This window comes from Doryrhamphus excisus, chromosome 20 (assembly GCF_030265055.1).
Source record: "Doryrhamphus excisus isolate RoL2022-K1 chromosome 20, RoL_Dexc_1.0, whole genome shotgun sequence".
Classification (NCBI taxonomy): domain Eukaryota; kingdom Metazoa; phylum Chordata; class Actinopteri; order Syngnathiformes; family Syngnathidae; genus Doryrhamphus; species Doryrhamphus excisus.
This window is the reverse complement of record NC_080485.1, coordinates 4016991-4036064: the sequence shown is the minus strand read 5'-3', so window position 1 is coordinate 4036064 and position 19074 is coordinate 4016991. Positions and strand designations below refer to the sequence as shown.

At 39.6% G+C, this 19074-nt stretch overlaps 2 protein-coding genes across 5 annotated transcripts in view; one reads left to right on the top strand and one right to left on the bottom strand.

Moving 5' to 3' along the window:
* Window positions 1–19074, top strand: part of mcph1 (microcephalin 1) — a 39579-nt gene that overhangs the window by 9981 nt on the left and 10524 nt on the right. For 3 of the 4 annotated variants that reach the window (XM_058058953.1, XM_058058951.1, XM_058058952.1), the window contains exons 12-13: window positions 705–867; window positions 932–1009. In XM_058058953.1, the coding sequence (XP_057914936.1) occupies window positions 705–867; window positions 932–1009 (241 nt within the window). The remainder of the gene's footprint in view (window positions 1–704; window positions 868–931; window positions 1010–19074) is intronic. The other variant, XR_009120413.1, reaches the window with a different exon arrangement.
* On the bottom strand, window positions 823–17719 carry angpt2a (angiopoietin 2a). The gene is made up of 9 exons (XM_058058954.1): window positions 17224–17719; window positions 12037–12192; window positions 10448–10569; window positions 10138–10376; window positions 8233–8360; window positions 7809–7910; window positions 7128–7294; window positions 5249–5379; window positions 823–3798 (listed from the first exon to the last, which is right to left on the bottom strand). Exons 1-9 carry the CDS (start codon window positions 17497–17499, stop codon window positions 3638–3640), a joined length of 1482 nt encoding a protein of 493 aa, XP_057914937.1. The 5' UTR covers window positions 17500–17719; the 3' UTR covers window positions 823–3637.

Sequence of the window (19074 nt, the reverse complement as noted above, 5' to 3'; positions counted from 1 at the left end):
GTGTGTATATGTCTATGTATGTACTGTATATATACAGTAAATGTGTATATACACAGTATATGTATGTGTGTGTGTATACTGTATGTATATCTATATGTCTGTCTTCTCCGTTTGGCATCTCTGTGTGGAGTATGCATGCTCTCCCCGTGCGTGGGTTTTCTCATGTTTCCTTCCACATTCCAAAAACATGCTAGGTTAATTGGTGACTCCAACTTGTCCATAGGTATGAATGTGAGTGTGAATGGTTGTTTGTTTCACACTGAAAGAACAGTTCGGCTGCACACACTTGGCACCATATAAGACCAAAAAAACCACCATGTAATAGCAATATAAAAATAAATGTATCTGTTGGAGATTCATGTGGTGCATTCTTTGTAAATATAACAAATATAACAAATTAATATTCTAAAAAGCATTTTGTTTGTGATATCAAATTCAATATGAGTCACTTTGACCAAGATCATAAATTGACATTTTAGTGGTGAGTTACATCCCGACATACATGCTGGGGTCGTACACACATTCTGGCTTTGTGCCCCAATTTGGCTGCGTCAACCCCTAATATATATAAGTACTGTATGTGTGTGTGTGTATGTACAGTAAAGTCTGTGATCCGTTTAATGCATTTGTGGCAACCAATGAGTGCATTTGTTTAATTAGTGCATTTGTCCTACCCTCCTACTACCATTGTTGACCTCATCTAGGAAGCAGCATTTGGTGGTTCAGGTGGTGAAAGCACTGGGTGGCTTTTCTATTACCAATCGAGTTTGCAAGAGCACAACACACGTGGTTTCTGGGCAGCACAGACGGACTCTCAATGTTTTGTTGGGCATTGCTCGTGGCTGCTGGATCCTCTCTTTTGAATGGGTAGGTTGTTGTTGATGCGTCCATCGTAGTGTGACAGAAATTGATGACTGTTATTGATTCTTAGATTTTATGGTGTTTGGAGCAAAGGCAGTGGCTTCCAGAGGAACCATATGAACTTTCAGAGCTTTTTCCTGCAGCGCAGGTGAGTACCAGTACTAGTTGATATTTCCAGTGCTTGCCGCTGACTGTTATACATTATTTCATAATAACAACATGCATGATGAATGATGGCAATATGTCCTAATCTTTCTGTCGCTGTTCCAGCTTGACTTGCCTTAGATGATTGTGTTTCTGCATTAATCAAATAAAACTTCAGTCGAGCATTCCACATAAATAGGCTCTTTCTGTGCACAATATAAGATAAGAACACAATTCCAGAACATAAAAACAAAAGCTATTAAACCCAATCTGAGTTACCCTGTGCATATCCTAATGGTATTGTCAATTAATTAATGACTCCGAGTATAACAGATGGAAACGATCATATAACTGGTTGAATGAGTTAAGTGTTAAAGGAGAAATATGCATTCATATTTTCTTTGTTTTGTAAGCTGTAGACTAATCTGATGATCAGAACTCGTGTTCATATTGCACTTTCAATTAACTGTTTGTATTCTTTACATTCTGACAAATAGATTTTGCATTGCAAAATGTCGCTTCTCTAATTACTGTTATCAGTCATGATCACAATGCAAACCATTTGTGCGGCTGCTCACTCATTCCAATAATTGCTCATAAATGCACGCCGCATTTGTGAGTTTGCCGCCTGCAAATTTTTATTGCCAGCCATTCGTTTTCAGCTGGCTTGTTTTTCCTGAAGTATCCAGTGAGAAATGTGGATGTTGCCTCTTCCTGAACTCATGAGTCGCTGTCTGCTCTCCTGCCACAGTGAAGGACTGTGCAGGCTTTTGACGTAGACAAATGTCAGCACGCTTCTGCCACCTTTCTTGTTCTTTGGTGTTTTTTGCAGAACCACCTCCTTTTAGTGTAATTGTGATGTTTCCAGAAAGCTATAGTTCTTAGTTCTTGTAATTTGCTTATTAACTTTAGGACTGCTGAAAACCTATTCATGGTGATTAGTATTTCATTAATTACATTAGTATTTTCAGCGTAATTAACACATGAAGACTGGGTTGGATGGCAGCGATTGATTTGCTGTGGCGACCCCTGAAGGGAAAAGCAGAAGCGTAATTAACCAATCATGGAGCCTCACCTCTGTTATAATGATAATATTATAATGACAGAGGCACGGTGTAATGTCCACAAAGAGAGAGCGAGAGAATCACAGTCTAAAAATTGGCATATTATATGGACAGATTTGCAAATGGTGAATAATCATGATTCATTAATTGGAAAATAGGGATTAATCTGATTTAAAAATCCTTAGTTAATGTTCCTGCAGTGCATTATAAAAGCAAGTTGTATTGCATACAGAAACTGGAGGATGCAGAGGCCACTTTAACACATTTTCTACACTACAGATGCTAAAACCAATCAGTATATGCTCAGCTACAGTATCTGAGCAAAACATCCACAGCTTAGCTTTGTGTTATAGGTGACAACGCAAATTAGTGTAATGTCTATTAATATCTTCATTAGCAATGCATTCACTTTGTTCTTAGAATACGCCAGGGCTTATTAAAAAACTAATGAACAGACTGTAAAAGGTCCCAAAATGTCTGATAATGAAAGCTGTTTGCTTAGAGCTTTTTTTCCATTAAGTGATAATTAATGTATGCACCCTTGCCCAATCCTCCACCAGCATCAAAAAGTCCATATATGATGTGGTAATACGCATAATCTGTGTGTGGGGATGGACTGTATAGCCACATCCCCATGAAGCTGAAGGTATAATAACTGAAATGCCACATGTAATAAGTTACCTTTAAGGCCACACAATAAGACTAATCTTTGTACATTTGAAAAAAAAGGTTTTGATTTAAATCAACCTTTAAAAAAACAAAGCTGTCCACTGCATATGTGCAATATAAATGGTAGCTATCAAGCAGCACACATTCAAGTGATGTGATGATGTGACACAACAAATAAAAATCATATTCCACACATAAATAAAAAAAACTCCCGCCATGTACAGTACAGTAGTGATACATTCTTCACAATAAATGTTATCTTCATTGAAAATGCAAGCATCATTTCTCATTAACCACACAAACCTATGCAGAAACTGTTAATAAATAGGAAGAGCCAATTGTTTTACCACCATGTTGTACCATAACCTCATTTGGGGGCGGGGTGGGGGTGTGTCACTAACAACGAAACACTTAACATTTATACCTTGGTTAGTGTGCGCCCTGGTTAGTTTGTTTTTTTAGTTTATGTTGAAAATGGACGCCAGGATTTTTCATCGTTTTCTGCAGTAAAATTAGAAACTATCATTTAAAAAAACATTTTTGGGATGTCTGGAACGGATTAACTGGATTTGCCTTTAAGGGAAAATGTATTCGGTTAGAGTACATTTCTGTTTGAGTTCTAAAAACGGAAGATTCCACTGTATTTGCATTGTTAGCTCATTGTACACATTTCTAATGATGAAACCTTTTTAATACATTCCTTTTAAAAAAAAATGTGATGGTATATTTTGGTTCAGATCTTTTAATATCTAAATGCACCAATTGCTTTCCCCATTCGTCTTTTCAGGAATGCCCTGCGCCGCTTTGTACTCCAAAGCTTTGTTTGGCCTTTGGTGGTGCAAGTTTGTCTGTGTTTTCTTCCCAATCTTGTTTAGTGTGTGAGTGACACTTAGTGAGACCTAGAAGTCTGCTGGTCTGATCATCATTGTTGTGGTCTTGAGTGAGTATCCTGAGCCCTTCCAGTAGTACCATTTGATGCCATTGAAGCGATTGGAGTTTAGGCCCTTCTGGTAGTACATGCCGTTTAAATTGGACGGGCCGCAAGCATCAAACCACCAACCTGAAACACAGAACAAATTGAAGAGGAATTTCTTGGATGAATGAAAAAAGGTGTCAAATAATAATAATAAATAAATAATAGTATAATCGCATTAAAAGAACAGTAACTGCTAAAAACAGGCTAAATAAATAGAGCGGACTGAACAAATAAATTTGAACATTGTGACTGACTTGGAGTCATTGTGTGTTTATGATCCAATAATGACCATTCAATAATTATCTTGATTTTTTTCTTACTTGAGAATATTCATTCATTCATTCATTTTCTACCTCTTATCCTCACGAGGGTCGCGGAGGTGCTGGAGCCTATTCCAGCTGGCAAGGGGCGGGGTACACCCTGGACTGATTGCCAGTCAAACAGGGCACAAATAGACAAACCACCATTCACACTCACATTCATACCTATGGACAATTTGGAGTGGCCAATTAACCTAGCATGTTTTTGGAATGTGGGAGGAAACCGGAGTAACCGGAGGAAACCCACGCATGCACGGGGAGAACATGCAAACTCCACACAGGGATGGCCAAGGGTGGAATCGAATTCGGGTCTCCTAGCTGTGTGGCCTGTGTGCTAACCACTCGACCACTGTGCAGCCCTACTTGAGAATATATTGTTAAAAATAACCATTAACACAAAGAGTATGACAATTCCTATGCCTTTCAAGTCTCTGATACCTGGGCTTTATTAAGCCACAAGGGAAATTGCTTTGTACCGAAGCTCAATTGCAAGTGCAGGCTGGCTTTAGTCCAAAAGAACTTCACACTAACGTTTCTTTGATGAGACTTTGCCAATTTGTTATTAGATGTGTGTTGGCAAAACAGGGAAAGAGCGGCGTCATAATGCTTGGTGTACATATGAAAGTTAGCGCCACCCTGCAGCACCTAACCAAGGCAGACGGCACCATATGCTGACCGATATCCTGATAAAGTCATTTAGTCTATTTACCAAAAGATTATGCCTGTTGTATTATGATCTTAAAGTTGTGGCTTATGAGTATTCTTGGCAGAGCTGCAAAATGAAGTCAGATGGGTGCTTGTCATGTACATTTAGGATTTGTTTACACACACATCTGGTCTTCCATGATGGACTTCAACTCGCTCTTCTTTTTCTTGTGCCTCTTAGTCCGTCCAGTTGTGAATGATATGCATTAAGAGTCCCCAGTGAGTGACCCCTCATGGGAAAAAGAGCAGGGTTTGGATTGCAGTGGAAGACTAAAATTCTGGCAGCAGGGTCACTTAAAAGGCAATGGAGCGACAAAAGGAGAGAGGGAACAGCTCTGTTCCCAGGCTCTTTAATGTCAGCTGTTATATTGGCTGAATCCCCTCTAGAGTTGATCAATGATTAACTTAATTTAGGAGAGGGAGAATGTCAATATGTCCAGCTTTTATTTTTGTATTCCATCCAATGCCCACATTTAGAAATTGCACATTACACAAGAATAGTTTCTTACCCCCTGTTGTCAGCTGCGAGCATTTGCAAACACATTTGTCATTGTCTGCGTCCTTTGTAGTGAACTCACTTCCTGGCTGCCCAATGCTGCTTATTTTGCCTGCTGTTCCACTGTAGCCTTTAAGCTGTATCCTGTAGAACGGGAAAGGAAATATTAAGGAAGAAGGAGACGGAAGTCCATAACCGTTGTTCCTCAAAACACAATTGCCATACAGTCCTCTAACACGCAATCTGAATGCTGATTTCTGGAATTTAGACGTGTGTACTTTTTGGATGTTACTGTTTAGTTTTTAGTGATGAAATATATGAAGTAAGTACCCCCCTCACATTTCTGCAACAATTTCATACTGAAATAAGTCAACACAGCTATTATTGTGTAAATAGCTGGCAACACAAGTTAGGACTCCTCACAGTGAAAGTGTCCAAATTGTTTCCGAAATGTCATGATTTTGTGTGATTAGCATTTTTACAGCATAGAATTCACCAGGTTGTTTCTGGGATTATTTTCCACTCCTCCATGATGGCATCATTTGCTGGTGAGTGTTGGATGCATTGCTCTCCTCCACCGTCTGCATGAGGATGCCGAACAGGTGCTCAATTCAGGTCTGGAGACTTCCTTTGCCACTCCATCACCCTCACCTTCCTCAAAAGGCATTTATATGTTGAAAAAAACTGACATGTGGCACTGTTTCCCCAGCCCGGGGCTCATGCTCTGATTCATAATGTCACAGTAGATGGAATTCATGTTTCCTTCGATGAACCACAGCTGCACAGTGCTGGCAGCACTTATGTAGCCCCATGCCTGACTGTGTTGGCAAGACCTTGCAACTCACTTGGGCTGCCAGTTATGTAGACAATATTGGCTGTGTGTCGAGCCATTTTCAGTTGATGGTACATCAATACTGCTGTACAAGCTTTACACTGACTACTCTAGCGTATACTATGGGTGGTTCTCCTGAAAGGGGTACCAGGCAGGGTTCAGTCACTTGGAGGGACATGACGCACGGGCTAGATTGATTTGAAGCTAGAGCCATATAAAAAATATACCACAAGCACATTGAATAAACAGTGGTGGATACCTTCTTCCTGTCTGGTGTGTATAAAACACGATCTCTCAATTTCAACCCTTTTGTGCATCGCGATTTTGTGACATGAAATAGTTTGTCACGAATACATAGAATACAAAAAAATACAAAGAAATACAAATAGATTAAAATAAAAATTGAAAAACTAAAACAGCAGGGCACTTGTTCATCACACTGAAATTAAAAAAAAGTTGTTTTCTTCAAAAGCTTTGCCTTAACACATGTATTTACTTGTAAAATGTCAAGCATTTTTCAAAAAAGTAAATAAGTGAGAACATTTTTAAAATAAATGGCACAATTTAGATTTCAGTAAACAATGCCCCACTGACGTGAAATATACCAAAATATGGTATTTCTTGCATATTTCATAAATTCATGAACTGAAACCGAATAAGTAATACTATTATTACTATTTGAATATGGAATGCTTAGAAAATACCAACTTTAGTTTTAGCAGGCTATGTTACACTTTTGGTACCCCATTTCAGGAGAATGACACATATCCAAATTTCATTTTGTAGTATTGTCTCTTGAGAAGATACACTTTAATTAAATTGGTTGCTGAAATGAGTGGGGTGTCGTCACCTTTGCGAGAACTTTAACTTACAAGTTAACTTGTGTAATTTTGTTGAATGTGCACATAAACCATCCGAGTTTTCATATCGTTTACCAAATTGATCAGGTCAATGTGAGACCAGAATAGGACTGTGCTTTGACTGATTGATGGCGACTGTTCAACATACAAAACGTGTCATGTTTTCCATTAGTAGTTAATTGGTCGTATTATTGGCTCACCTATAGTTTTGTCCTTCACCATCAAGAGAAAATTGGTCATATTGGGAGAACGCAGAGTTCTCTTCCCAGTCACTCAATTGGATCCTTAGGATATAGGATTGCTGACTTGTAAGCTTGGAGATAAATTCATTTCCTAACCAAAATTCACCTGAAGGAGATCCAAAACCCTGCACAAAGACATGATGTTCGGTTAAAGGGTTTAGTCCAGTTTAACAAATGAATGTGGCTTGTTTGTTCAAAGTGGCAGAATCAAATAAAACCCATTCACAGTGATGCATCTCAAACTTGATTATGCAGTAGTTGTGGTTTGAAGAACAACTTGATTTTAACTATAGGATGTTCCCAACACCGTTCATATGATCAATGGACTGTACATACATTAACAGTTAACAATATACAGTATATGAATCAATATGAAAATGGCATTAAACAAACACAATATAGCCAATGTTAATTTTCCCAACTTGATTGATCAAGGTCATTCACTGAAATGCCCCTGCTTAATCTGGATGGTTTCTCTCTGTTGCCTCGAAATGAGTTTCTGAACCAGTGTGAGCCACTCGACCCTGAGAACACTCAAGTCCCAAATCTTGAAACGGCTTTGTGAATTTGCCTTCAATCTTGTAGCCTAGGTTCTATTTTTTTCTCAAGGAAAGAATTTCCCCCTTTGCCGCTCTTTACCTTTTTATACTCTTGCCACGTACGGTGAAAGTCAACACTGCCATCAAAGCGTTTTTGTAGTATTGTCCAACCACCGCCTTCCATCTCCATGTCACAGAAAGCCTGTGAACAAAAGTGGGGCAATGAATAATTCCACTTCCATGCTTTGCAAATGCTCATTTAGAACTGATCAGTGGCGTCAAGTTAGTTTCATTGAAGGACAAATCTTACATGCTGAAAAGTATCTGAGGAGATCACAGTTTTAGCTCAAGCATGCACATCGTCATTAGGGTTCTCCAGATGGTTTTGTTTGCCTTCTTTGATTGTTTGAACAGTTCATCCAAAGCCACAATGGGCCCACTCTCAAGGTGCTTCAAGAATACTTGTTCCTGAGCAAAAGTACAACTTGTGACTAGTACCATCTTATGAAACTTTGTGTGCTCACCTTAACCTCCAGTGTAGTATTGGGTAAAGTCAGAGTATAGACCCCACTCTTGGTATTTCCTGATTTGAAGACAGCAGCGCAGTCCATGAATGTGGCAGGTGTATCCTGCATCATGGTGGTTTTTATCTCTGCATAGTGAGAAACAGTTCTGTGAGGTTTACAGCACTTAGATTCTATTACAGCTTACAGTTTTATATTTTTAGGTCTAATATGTTGACAGAATGTAGTTAGGCTCATATCTGTTGGATAGATTTTCCCCAGTGATTAGAGAGACCATGCAACATTTTTTAAATATAAGATAAAATAATATAAGATATGCCTTTATTCGTCCCTCAGTGGGGAAATTTGCATTGCACAGCAGCAAGAGGATCAGTTAAGCAGTACAAAATACACAATATAAAAATAAACAACATAAACAACCTAAGTATTAACAATTTTACCCAGGGTTATGTACAAATACAGTTTGCAAGATAATATGAAATATGAGATGGAATATATGACCAGTCTATACACTATGAGATCTTGCTAGTGAGTTATCTAGGAGGCATTATAAAAATACAGTAAAGTCTCGTTATATTGATATTGTCGGGAGTCGGGAAAAATATCGATATAACCGGACTGTCGATATATCCGATCCTGCGCCGAACTGCATTAAAAGTGGGCACCAGAGCACAGCACACACACCGATTCCCGCACTTCCTGGTTCACAGGTCATGCTCAACCCGCCCCACATAGCTGGCCAAACACATGCCTGCAACAGTTTCTCTCGTGTGTATAGAATCTATACACACGAGAGAAACCACGAACGCCAGCATGTACATATGAAAAACAGTGATTATTGCAAGCCATAAAAAGATATCTGAATACAACACAATTAAATACATGTAATTGTACGCTTGTGTCTTCGTTGGAATAGGTGTGTATGCTATGTCAGTTGGTTCTTCTGTTGCAGGCATGTGTTTGGCCAGCTATGTGGGGCGGGTTGAGCATGACCTGTGAACCAGGAAGTGCGGGAATCGGTGTGTGTGCTGTGCTCTGGTGGTGGAAGTGTGAAAAATAAAGTTGACTGGAAGCAGCCGTTCGCCGTGTTCTTTTTTGGTATTGAAATCCTTAAGCAAAGATTGATTTAAGCTGCTTTTGTATCGATATAAGCAGACCAAATTGGCTGGCGGGAGATGAAAAGGGCATCGTAGTAACCGGATGATCATAATAACCGGGTATCGTACTAATGGAACTAATTATATCATAAAAGACTAGAAATTTGCCGGGAAATGAAAATAGTATCGTAATAAGCAGTACTTCGATATAACCGATATCGATATAACGAGACTTTACTGTACCAAACTTAGAACTTAATATATTGCTCTTGAGCTTGATATTGCACGTGGAGCTTGATCAGATATTGCACAGTGAATGGAGTCTGGAATAACTATACTGAATATAAAACAAGGTATTGCACAGATGTACATAGCGGTGTAGTCTATTGGGAGCAGTGCTGCTTGTACAGTCTGACAGCTGCAGGAAGAAAGGACCTGCGATAGCGCTCCTTCACACACTTGGGGTGAAGCAGTATGTCGCTGAAGGAGCTCTCCAGTGCTGTCAAACCCAAACAAATTCAAGAACACGACCAACTAGCATGTGTCACCAATAGTTGTTTAGAAGAACATATGTAGTCAATGATGGCAAATGTTAGCTAAATTCAGCCAAATTGCAAATTGCTGACAACAAACATAGCTAGTGCTTGTGTGTTACTTTGGCAGGAAGATATGTACTGTATATACTGTATAATCAAAAATATTGCATGTAGTACATGTTGGTGCCCTCTATGCAGCCGGAGGAATCTGATACCCTTTTTAAGATATGAATATTTAAACTGACAGGATGTTGCATTGGGTATGGCCCCACCTCGGGCTGTGCCAGTAGAGAATGTGTGAATTAGGTGGTTGACGGTCTCCAGGAGCTCCTGTTGCTGATGATGCAATACACTGTTGTTGGATGACACTCTGAGCAACTGTTGCTCCAGTTCCCCAATAATGGCTGTCTGCCTTTGTGTTAACGTCTGAAGCTGCTCCTTTTCTTCTCGAAGCATCTTCTGCTCTCCCTGTTTCTGCTCCTCCAACTCTTTTACTTTCTTTTCCAGCAAACTGGGGAGATGAATAGTTAGAGTTACCAGCCTAGACGGTAGTGCTCCTTGCCATTGCTGTCACATCCCCACCTGTTTTTGTCACTCAGCTTGTTTATTTCATTCATTTGGACAATTAGTTGTTTCTCCAATTTACTGGTCGACAAAGAATTCTCAAGGAGTTGTCGCTCAAGTCGTGTTGTGTGATTTATAACCTGGAAATACAAGGAGAGAGTCAGTCCTGGAGAAAACTCAAACACTTTTAAAGAGTTCCAAGGGATTTGAATTACAATTTGCGATCTAAAGAGGTTCTCATCTTTCACAATGTTGACTGTCCTAACTGTAGACTCGTACAGCGTGCCGTTGTGCACACTTCAAAGGAACCAGCTGCTCCCATGGGTTATGAGCTGAAAGTGTGTTATTAATGACCGTTGTGGTAAAAAAAACAAAAGAAATTGGAAATTTGCTCCCTAAAGAGTGTAGGATGTAAAGGAATGCAGGATATTTTTGAATGCTGCTGGACTGAAATTAAAGGGACTGCTAGTCACCCGGATTTATTGTTGAAAGCTCTCTTTTTTTTCCCTGTAGCACACAACAAGTCACTTGCAACGCCTATTTAATACTTAAATGTTGGCCAATGTTTGGTGCTACACTCTTATATTGCTGTGTGTCCTGTTTTGTGGGATTATTTCAACCCAAGCTTGCTTTAGTACTCGTAAGTGAACACATCGGCATTTGCAAAATAGAAAAATGTGACCGGAAAGAACAACAAAATTCCAATGGAGCAGATCGATGTACAGTAAACCTCGGATATATTGGATTCAATTGTTCCCACTGGTTTTGTCCGATATAAGCGAAATCCGTTATATGCGTATACCGGAAAATGTCCGTTTTACGCAAATATCGGATTTATATCCGGTATATGCGTAAATCGGATTTTATCCGTTATAAAAAGGCACTTCCTTGACTATGTTTCCAATGTACCTGGACGCGCAGGCAACGCTGCAAACGCTGCAAATGACGTCGTATAGCGGCCTGTCACGATTCGGCGAATTGGAGCGCCACGATGCGGCCATCCGAACGGGACTGGAGATTTTGTCCGAAATAGTCGAAATCCGTTATAAAAAATCTGATATATGTAATGAATTTTTATTGGAAATGCATTACAGAAAAATTGGTTCTTTTTTATCTGCCCGTTGTGAGCGAATTTCCGATATATCCGAGGTTTACTGTACCTTAACTTGGGGAAACTACCAAAATGTATATCCACAATTGGTAAATTCACTAGTTGGGGACTTTGCCTCTAATTTGCCAGTTGTGGAGGAACTACTAAACTCAGCAAAAATCAGCCTGTTTACGGGGATTCTAACACTGTGCCACCAATGGACCTGTTGATGTCTTTGAACAGACGGATGTCTGATTGTGACAAACTGATAGACTCTTTCTGTGGGAATACAAGCGTGCTAATAACAGGAAATGCTGTACAGTTGCCTCACATAAGGTCATTGACGTGAAGCCACAATAATAAACTGACACACTCATTCCTGTTTTTCCACACTGTACCGACCATCAGCACATTATGCTTTTACGTGTATGTGTTGTATGTGCTTTTACATGTATGTTTATTATACAAAGCGATTGTATGAACAGTTCACTCGTGTTCATGCATCAAATAGTCTCACCTGTGCCTCAACGTTGGTGAGTTTTTTGGTTTGCTCTGCAGTTTGACTGAGCAGGTTTGTTCCTATTTCAATCATTGTAGCCGTGTGATTTTGTACTGCACTCTGTTGGATCTGGACCATGTCCTGCTTCATGCTGTCCTGGATGTAGTTCTGTAGCTGGAGCACACAACAAAAGAGGAATTGTAGATTATCATCATTTGGGGAAAACCATTACTGACTGAAATCAATAAACAAATATAATGCATTCTGTGTAAGGCGCAACTAATAACTGATAACCTGCCTTGCTTAATGGCAGCAAATATAGGCCACCTTTCCTTCAGCCCCACAGGCATGTTTTGAAGCTACTGTAGCACAAATGTATTTCGATATCAATCAGTATTAGTTATTTTTGAGATAAATTAAAATGGAGAATTAACAATTCAGCTGAACAGGTTCTGATGTAAGGATCAGGAATCTGCATATTAATCAATAAGATCCTTCTCTTTGTTCCTATGTCCCTACCAAACATATTAAACCTTTCAAACATTAAGGGCTTTCACAATGGACACACAGCCTCAAGATGGGAAAAGGTCACTGTTGTCATTTTAACTCGATATGTTCTTATGTACCTTTACAGTATTGCCAAATTTAGAGCAAGACCAATCATTAAGTTATTTCCTGTATGCTGTTCCTGAGTGGCAATCAGGTCACACGACTCGTAAACAGGATGAAAGTGTTGAGTGAGAAGTTACATCCTTCATGACACTATGACATGCATTAGAACTGAAAATTCACCTCAGCTTTATAGTTTTGGCGTCTGCACAAGGTTTGCATAACGATTTTACAAATACACCCAAAAAGCTGTAATTTGAGTGCATTTAGTTTGTCATCATCCCCCGGTGGCCAAGTGCTTCTTAATGATACATCTACAGTGGATGGAGCAGCCTCTTGAATTGTTGCCAGGATGTCTCGTTTACAGCTAATGATCTAATCAGTTGTTTACTCCACTAGGCCCTGAGGCATCCAGTTAAAAATGGCTGTCTTCCTCATTCACACAAATAAGTGACATCACGTTTCCCCATCATTGTATAATCAAATATTTCCCTCTTCAGTGAGGAATACTCTCCTGTCAGTGATTTGTTTTCGAGCTACTGCAAATACTTCTTGAACTGACATTGACACTCACATTGAAACTCATTAACTTCAAATACATTGGTATCGTTTTCCTTCATTCTTTTTGGATGGTGGTGATGTTTTAATTAGTTATTTGTCCATTTTGCATTTTGGGAACTAAAACATGGGGCAGGCTGAGGCAGGCTGTGTTTTCCCGGGATTGAAAAGTGTTGTTGTCAAACTTTTAATGACTACACATCTTTATCTGTATCTCAGAAGGTTTTGTTCGGTAAGCAGCTGTGTAGAAGAAGTTGAGTTGAGTTTCACCCCCCCCCCCCCCCCCCCCCCCCGACATCATACATTCCTTTAGAATGTCATAAATGGTGTCTACTTTGAATTATGAAAAGGGGTAGCCTTTTCAGTTGGGAAATAATAATAATCCAATCCAGACAAATACATTTGATAGCGCATAACTTCTAACTAACTATTCAGAAAACCATGCAAAATTCATATAAATGATGAATGGCTGGAACTTACTGTTGATGCGGACTTCCCGCATATCCTACCTCGATAGAATTCAATGTTCAATTCAGTGTTTCTCACCTTCATCAACTTTCTTTGGCCCCATGGCGGGTTATTTAGCAGTCACACTCAATAAATAAAAATCGCACAGACCAACAGTCAGCAATGTGTAGGGCGCTTTGAGTGGGAACTTGATTTCACAGAGTGACGGTAGAGGACACACAAACTAGTTTGTTTGCAACATTGAATGAAAATCAAGGTCAAATTTGACCAGACATTTTTGATGAAATCCTACACAAACTGGGTCGTATGAAAACCAAGGTTTGACTGTAATAATAATAATAAAAGTAATAGTAAGTAATTGGATTTAAACTGTCAAACTGTTCACTTTTCAACAACTCTTTTTTTTTCCATTCACCCCTTTTAGCCAGAACCTTTTCCAGTTTCTTGTTTAAAGTCACTTGTACTGTCAACACAATGCACCACGCCATGTCTCATTAATGTTGTTTAAATGAATTGATGCCATGATATCATGCTATTTACGTTGCTGACATACTCTTGAATATTTCACCTACATATTTGAAAAATGGAAAAAGGAATTTCCCTGATCCAAAATGTACAGTAAGGAACTGAAGAACTGTACTGCATGGTGCACACGTTTCATCGGTAATGCCTAGATCAGTAATGCTTGTTTTGCTATTTTAGTAGCTGTTTCATGAGGAGCATCTAATGAGTTTCCTACTGAGCTGCTTTGGAAAAGATAGTTGCTTGTATTCTGTTATGAGAACATAATTGTGCAATCAAACTGTGAAATATCTGGTCTGGCTCTCTTAATTAAACACACTCTTAAGATGGAGATGTATGTATTTTAGGTACTATTAAGAAGTGGGCAGTGGTTCTTTTCCAGTTGGGACACCATGGAAAGATCCCAGCCAGATAATGGGACACTTCATATTCAACAAGCAGGATCAAAACTATCAAACTGCTCTCAGTGCTGCTCCAGCTTTTTTTTTAAAATGGTGCATTCAGATACATCACATAACTCCTCGATTGGAAGTTGCCGCTGCATTCAGGGACACGGCAAACACATCCATGCACATGCAGCCCAAAACGGCTGATATTTATAAAAGCACCCACTTGTTGCTCATCCAACAATAAGACAATGTTACAAAATGTTCTACTTTGAACAAACATCAATGTTAAACCTTTGGAGTACCTACGAAGGTAAACCTAAGAAGTCTAGCTCAAAATGAAATCCATTCAAATGAAATCCATTCAAAGGGCAGGATGCCTATGTAGGATAATATCTTGTGCATTTATCAATGTTCATGTCAAACTTTATCCTAATGTCACCTTGCTAAATACACATTCTTCATCCGCAATCACTATAAAAATGAATCAAACAATGATTTATGTTCAATATTTCAAGGTTTATGTTTAAGTGGGCAGACGTGGGGTTACACGGCTTCAGGTCAAATGTCTGAAGGAGTACATGACTGTATAAAGTTTGGGAACCACTGGTCTATACCAACCTTTTCTTCTTTTGTCTGAGTTACATTTGTATGCATGTAGTTCAAACTATGCAACAAATATTCTGCTACCCTGAAGGAAGAAATTCAATTACTCACAACGTGACCCACTTTGTGCAATACTTTTTAATTAAACTTCAATTAAACGCACGTAGCTTTTAAGAGCATTTTTGATTGATCACCAGACCGAGCAGCACTTTTCAACGATTCATAATAAATTTAATAAATGTAAACTTTGAACAAATGTTCAAATCTGAGTCTTGCAACAAATGAAAAAGGAAATATAATTCCAGTCTGTTCAATGAGATACTTCATACTCAAATGTGGCCTCAAAGACGCAAAAACATGTGTTGAGTTGTTGACTATAACATACAAATAATTGCAATCCAGGGTCGACCATGCCCCTCGGAATTCAGCTCCTCGACCCAAATCAGGATATGCGACATAGTAAAAGAATCGATAGATGTTTTAAGGCTGTAACTAATTTATTTCATTAATCACTTTTTAGCCTAAATAGTGCGTACGCATCACGACAAGCTTATGTTATGACGGCAGACAAAAGCAGAGTGCTGCGGTGTCACTACACAGTCACACAGATTCCGATGCTCTTTTAGAACTTCATTCTGGCCTGAACAATGAAACAGCAGCGCAACTCCAACTCATAAACATGTCTCTAAGTCCTGCTATGAACAACACTTCCTTGTTGTCACAACTGCAAGATGCATTCGAGGACAGTCCAAAATCACAATGTCTTTTATTATGTGTGTATGTGTGGTCTAAATAAACAGACCAAAACGTGAATAGTGAATATTCTTATCACTCATTAACATACTTCGTACTGTGGAAGTACAGTTTTGATGCATTTATAGGTATGCTTGGAAATCCTATGAAATACAAGATGTGAATTTCACTTTTTCGTGGTGTCTTTGAACAAATATAAAGGGCAGATTGGTCTTCTCTTCCTATCATTGATATTAATGAAGGCTGTTCTGAAGAACCTCTTCTGGTCCACGCTGTTGAAGGAGGCATTAATAACTGTCATTATCACTACTTATCTAAATCTCTGCATACGCCTCACCCTGATGTTTTGGCCATTGTGTTACCAAATTTGCGATGTTGAAATGTCCAGTGTTGCTACTACCCCCTATGCATGTAAAGTAACTCCACACAGTGGAGATGACAACAGTGCTAGGCTGATTGACTCACACGCTTCCAACTGTGGTAGCTAGATAATGTGCTACAATGCCTTGCAGCGTTTTTGCACAACATTAAATTTAGCATTTAAGTCATTGATGAAAGACGCTTGTGCATTCAGATAGCATGGGTTACATTTCTTTTCTTTCCAGATCCGGTATATTTAGCCAGTATTGGACCCACGGCAATACTGTGTAGTAGATTGGACCGTCACTAACATATTCAGTAACAGACCAAATTTTGGACATTCTGTTTCATCCCATTTAGTGAGGTGTGTCCAAATTTTATACGAGTACTGCAAACGATGTCACATGAAACTAAACTACCAATAACGAGGTCCACTGCAATAAAACTATTAACTGACCTGTGAAATTGAAATATGTATAGTAAAATGTCACAATCTCACCAAAGTTGATGAGAGATGATTTTGGACCCATATTGAGATGTCCAGTATTGTTCCAAATATACAGTCCTAACTGTTCTGCACGCCGAAAAAGCCCTGGGGCCGACGACTGTTAATCCAAGGTATTCCATGGGTTACCCAGTGAGAAACGGTAATAAAATCATGCATATCTTTTAAGACAAAATAGTGCATAGGTCAGTATCAGTTTAATTCTCTCATTCTCCCTGTCCCTGACTTTGCTCAGTATTTTTGAATTGTTTGGCTTTAACTTTGTGTAACTCTTTCAGGTTGTCTATAACAGTAAATGTTGATATCGTTTGACTCAGAAAATGCTAATTATGTCCTCCTACAAACCAAAGCTTCAATCTTTTGAAGTGTAGCGACGTTACAATGGTGTCAAAGGTCAGTTTGTCTAGGTGTGTGACATTAGGGTAGACCATACTTTACCTTGAGAAGCCACTGTGTGTTGTTCTCCATGACCATCTCCAGCTGTTCCAGCCTCTGAACTGACTGGTCATTGTCTGTGGGCCCGTCCTTTTGAACTGGATAATTGTAGCCGCTGCTCGAGGTTTGGCAGTTCTCCTGTTCAGGCAGCAGAAAGGTGTAGCTGCACGGCCCATTTTGGATCTGATACTGTCTCCTCACGATGCTGGCCGAACTTTCCCGGGGTCCCGTTCCCACACCGAGACAGACGCATAACAGGAGCAGGTCAACGTGCAACATTTTCAATAAACTTGACAGCTTTTAAAAGGTTCTGCTCAATCTTAGAAATGTTCCCCAAATAAATCCACTTTTAAACAATCCCTTTATGGTTCTGCAGATTCTAACCAGGAAGTCAAAAAAGCATGAGCAATCAGAAGGTCATTCCAGCGTGTTACCGGTGCCAGACTGCATGTGTGCGTGTTTCATCAAGCTTCCAGCCACTTGCCTGAGCTGCCCCCGACGCAACCCCATAGTCGCTAAATGTGAATTGAAACCACACCCCCTTCCATGTGGCCACTCACAGTGAAGAGCAGAAGCTTTTATAATTCACACCAGTAGCACAGAGAGGCAGGCACACAAACTACACATTCTCTACTATATCCTACACAAAGCTCACGTGTTTTTCCTCTCCGCTGGTTAAACACCTACGCAGGATGCAGCTGGCCACCTCAGGCGCTGTTGTAGTCAAACGTCCATTGAAAAATATTTGCGAGTCCTTCAGAAAACACACAACTGTGTTTTTTTGATTTTTTTTTTTTTTTTAGATGACAATAGCTGCAATGCATTTGAAAGCATATCAATCTGTCACTATAGGTAACCACGTTTCAAGGAAAAATACATGCATCAGTAATGACAATTCAATAATGTTAACTCATTTCAGATTTATACACAAAGCAGGAGCACCTCATAGTCTTCATATGCCCCCCCCCCCCCTTTTTAATGAACCCCTTTGTATGGCATTTGGAAAAAAATCACCCAGAAAATGATTGTGTATATTACATAACTTGTTTTACTTAAACATTAATTCATTTTCTACCACTTACGCTCACGGGGGTCGTGGGCGTGCTGGAGCCTATCCCAGCTGTTTTCGGGCAAGAGGCGGGGTACACCCTGGACTGGTGGCCAGCCAATCACAGGGCACATATAGACAAACAACCATTCACACTCACATTCGTACCTATGAACAATTTGGAGTGGCCAATCAACCTAGCATGTTTTTGGAATGTGGGAGGAAACCGGAGTACCCGGGGAACAAGCAAAATCCACACAGCGATATCCGAGGGTGGAATTGAACTCGGGTTTCGTAGCTGTGTGGCCTGCACACCAACCAATCCATCACTGTGCGGCCTACTTAAACATTATTTTTACAAATTTGAATCACTATAAATATCAGTAATATTTTCATCCATCCATTTTCTATACCACTTATCCTCATTAGGGTCGCGGAGGTATGCTGGAGCCTATCCAAGCTGACTTTGGGCGAGAGGCGGGGTACACCCTGGACAGCCAATCACAGGGCACATATAGACAAACAACCATTCACACTCACATTCATACCTATGGACAATTTGGCGAAAACCCACGTATGGGGACAACATGCCCAAGCAGAGATTCAATCGCAGATATTCCCGATTTCCTGACTTTGTGGTGTGTGACGTGCTCACCACTGGACCACCATGCGGCCCATCAGTAATATTTGTAGTAGATGTTTTGTATGATTATAGTATTGATTTGTTAATTTCATCAATAAGAGAAATGAATATTGTTCTTAGTTTTTTTTTGCCATTCCCTGTTAGCGTAAGCCCATGAAAACCA

What these genes read in the sequence shown, in the direction of transcription:
- angpt2a (XM_058058954.1), bottom strand. Translation starts at nt 17,499, where the DNA reads ATGTTGCACGTTGACCTGCTCCTGTTATGCGTCTGTCTCGGTGTGGGA. An exon ending in AAGCTGAGTGACAAAAACAG is followed by an intron (nt 10,377 to 10,447) that starts GTGGGGATGTGA and finishes TCATCTCCCCAG; the next exon opens with TTTGCTGGAAAAGAAAGTAA. An exon ending in CTCGCAGCTGACAACAGGGG is followed by an intron (nt 3,799 to 5,248) that starts GTAAGAAACTAT and finishes TCTGTGTTTCAG; the next exon opens with GTTGGTGGTTTGATGCTTGC.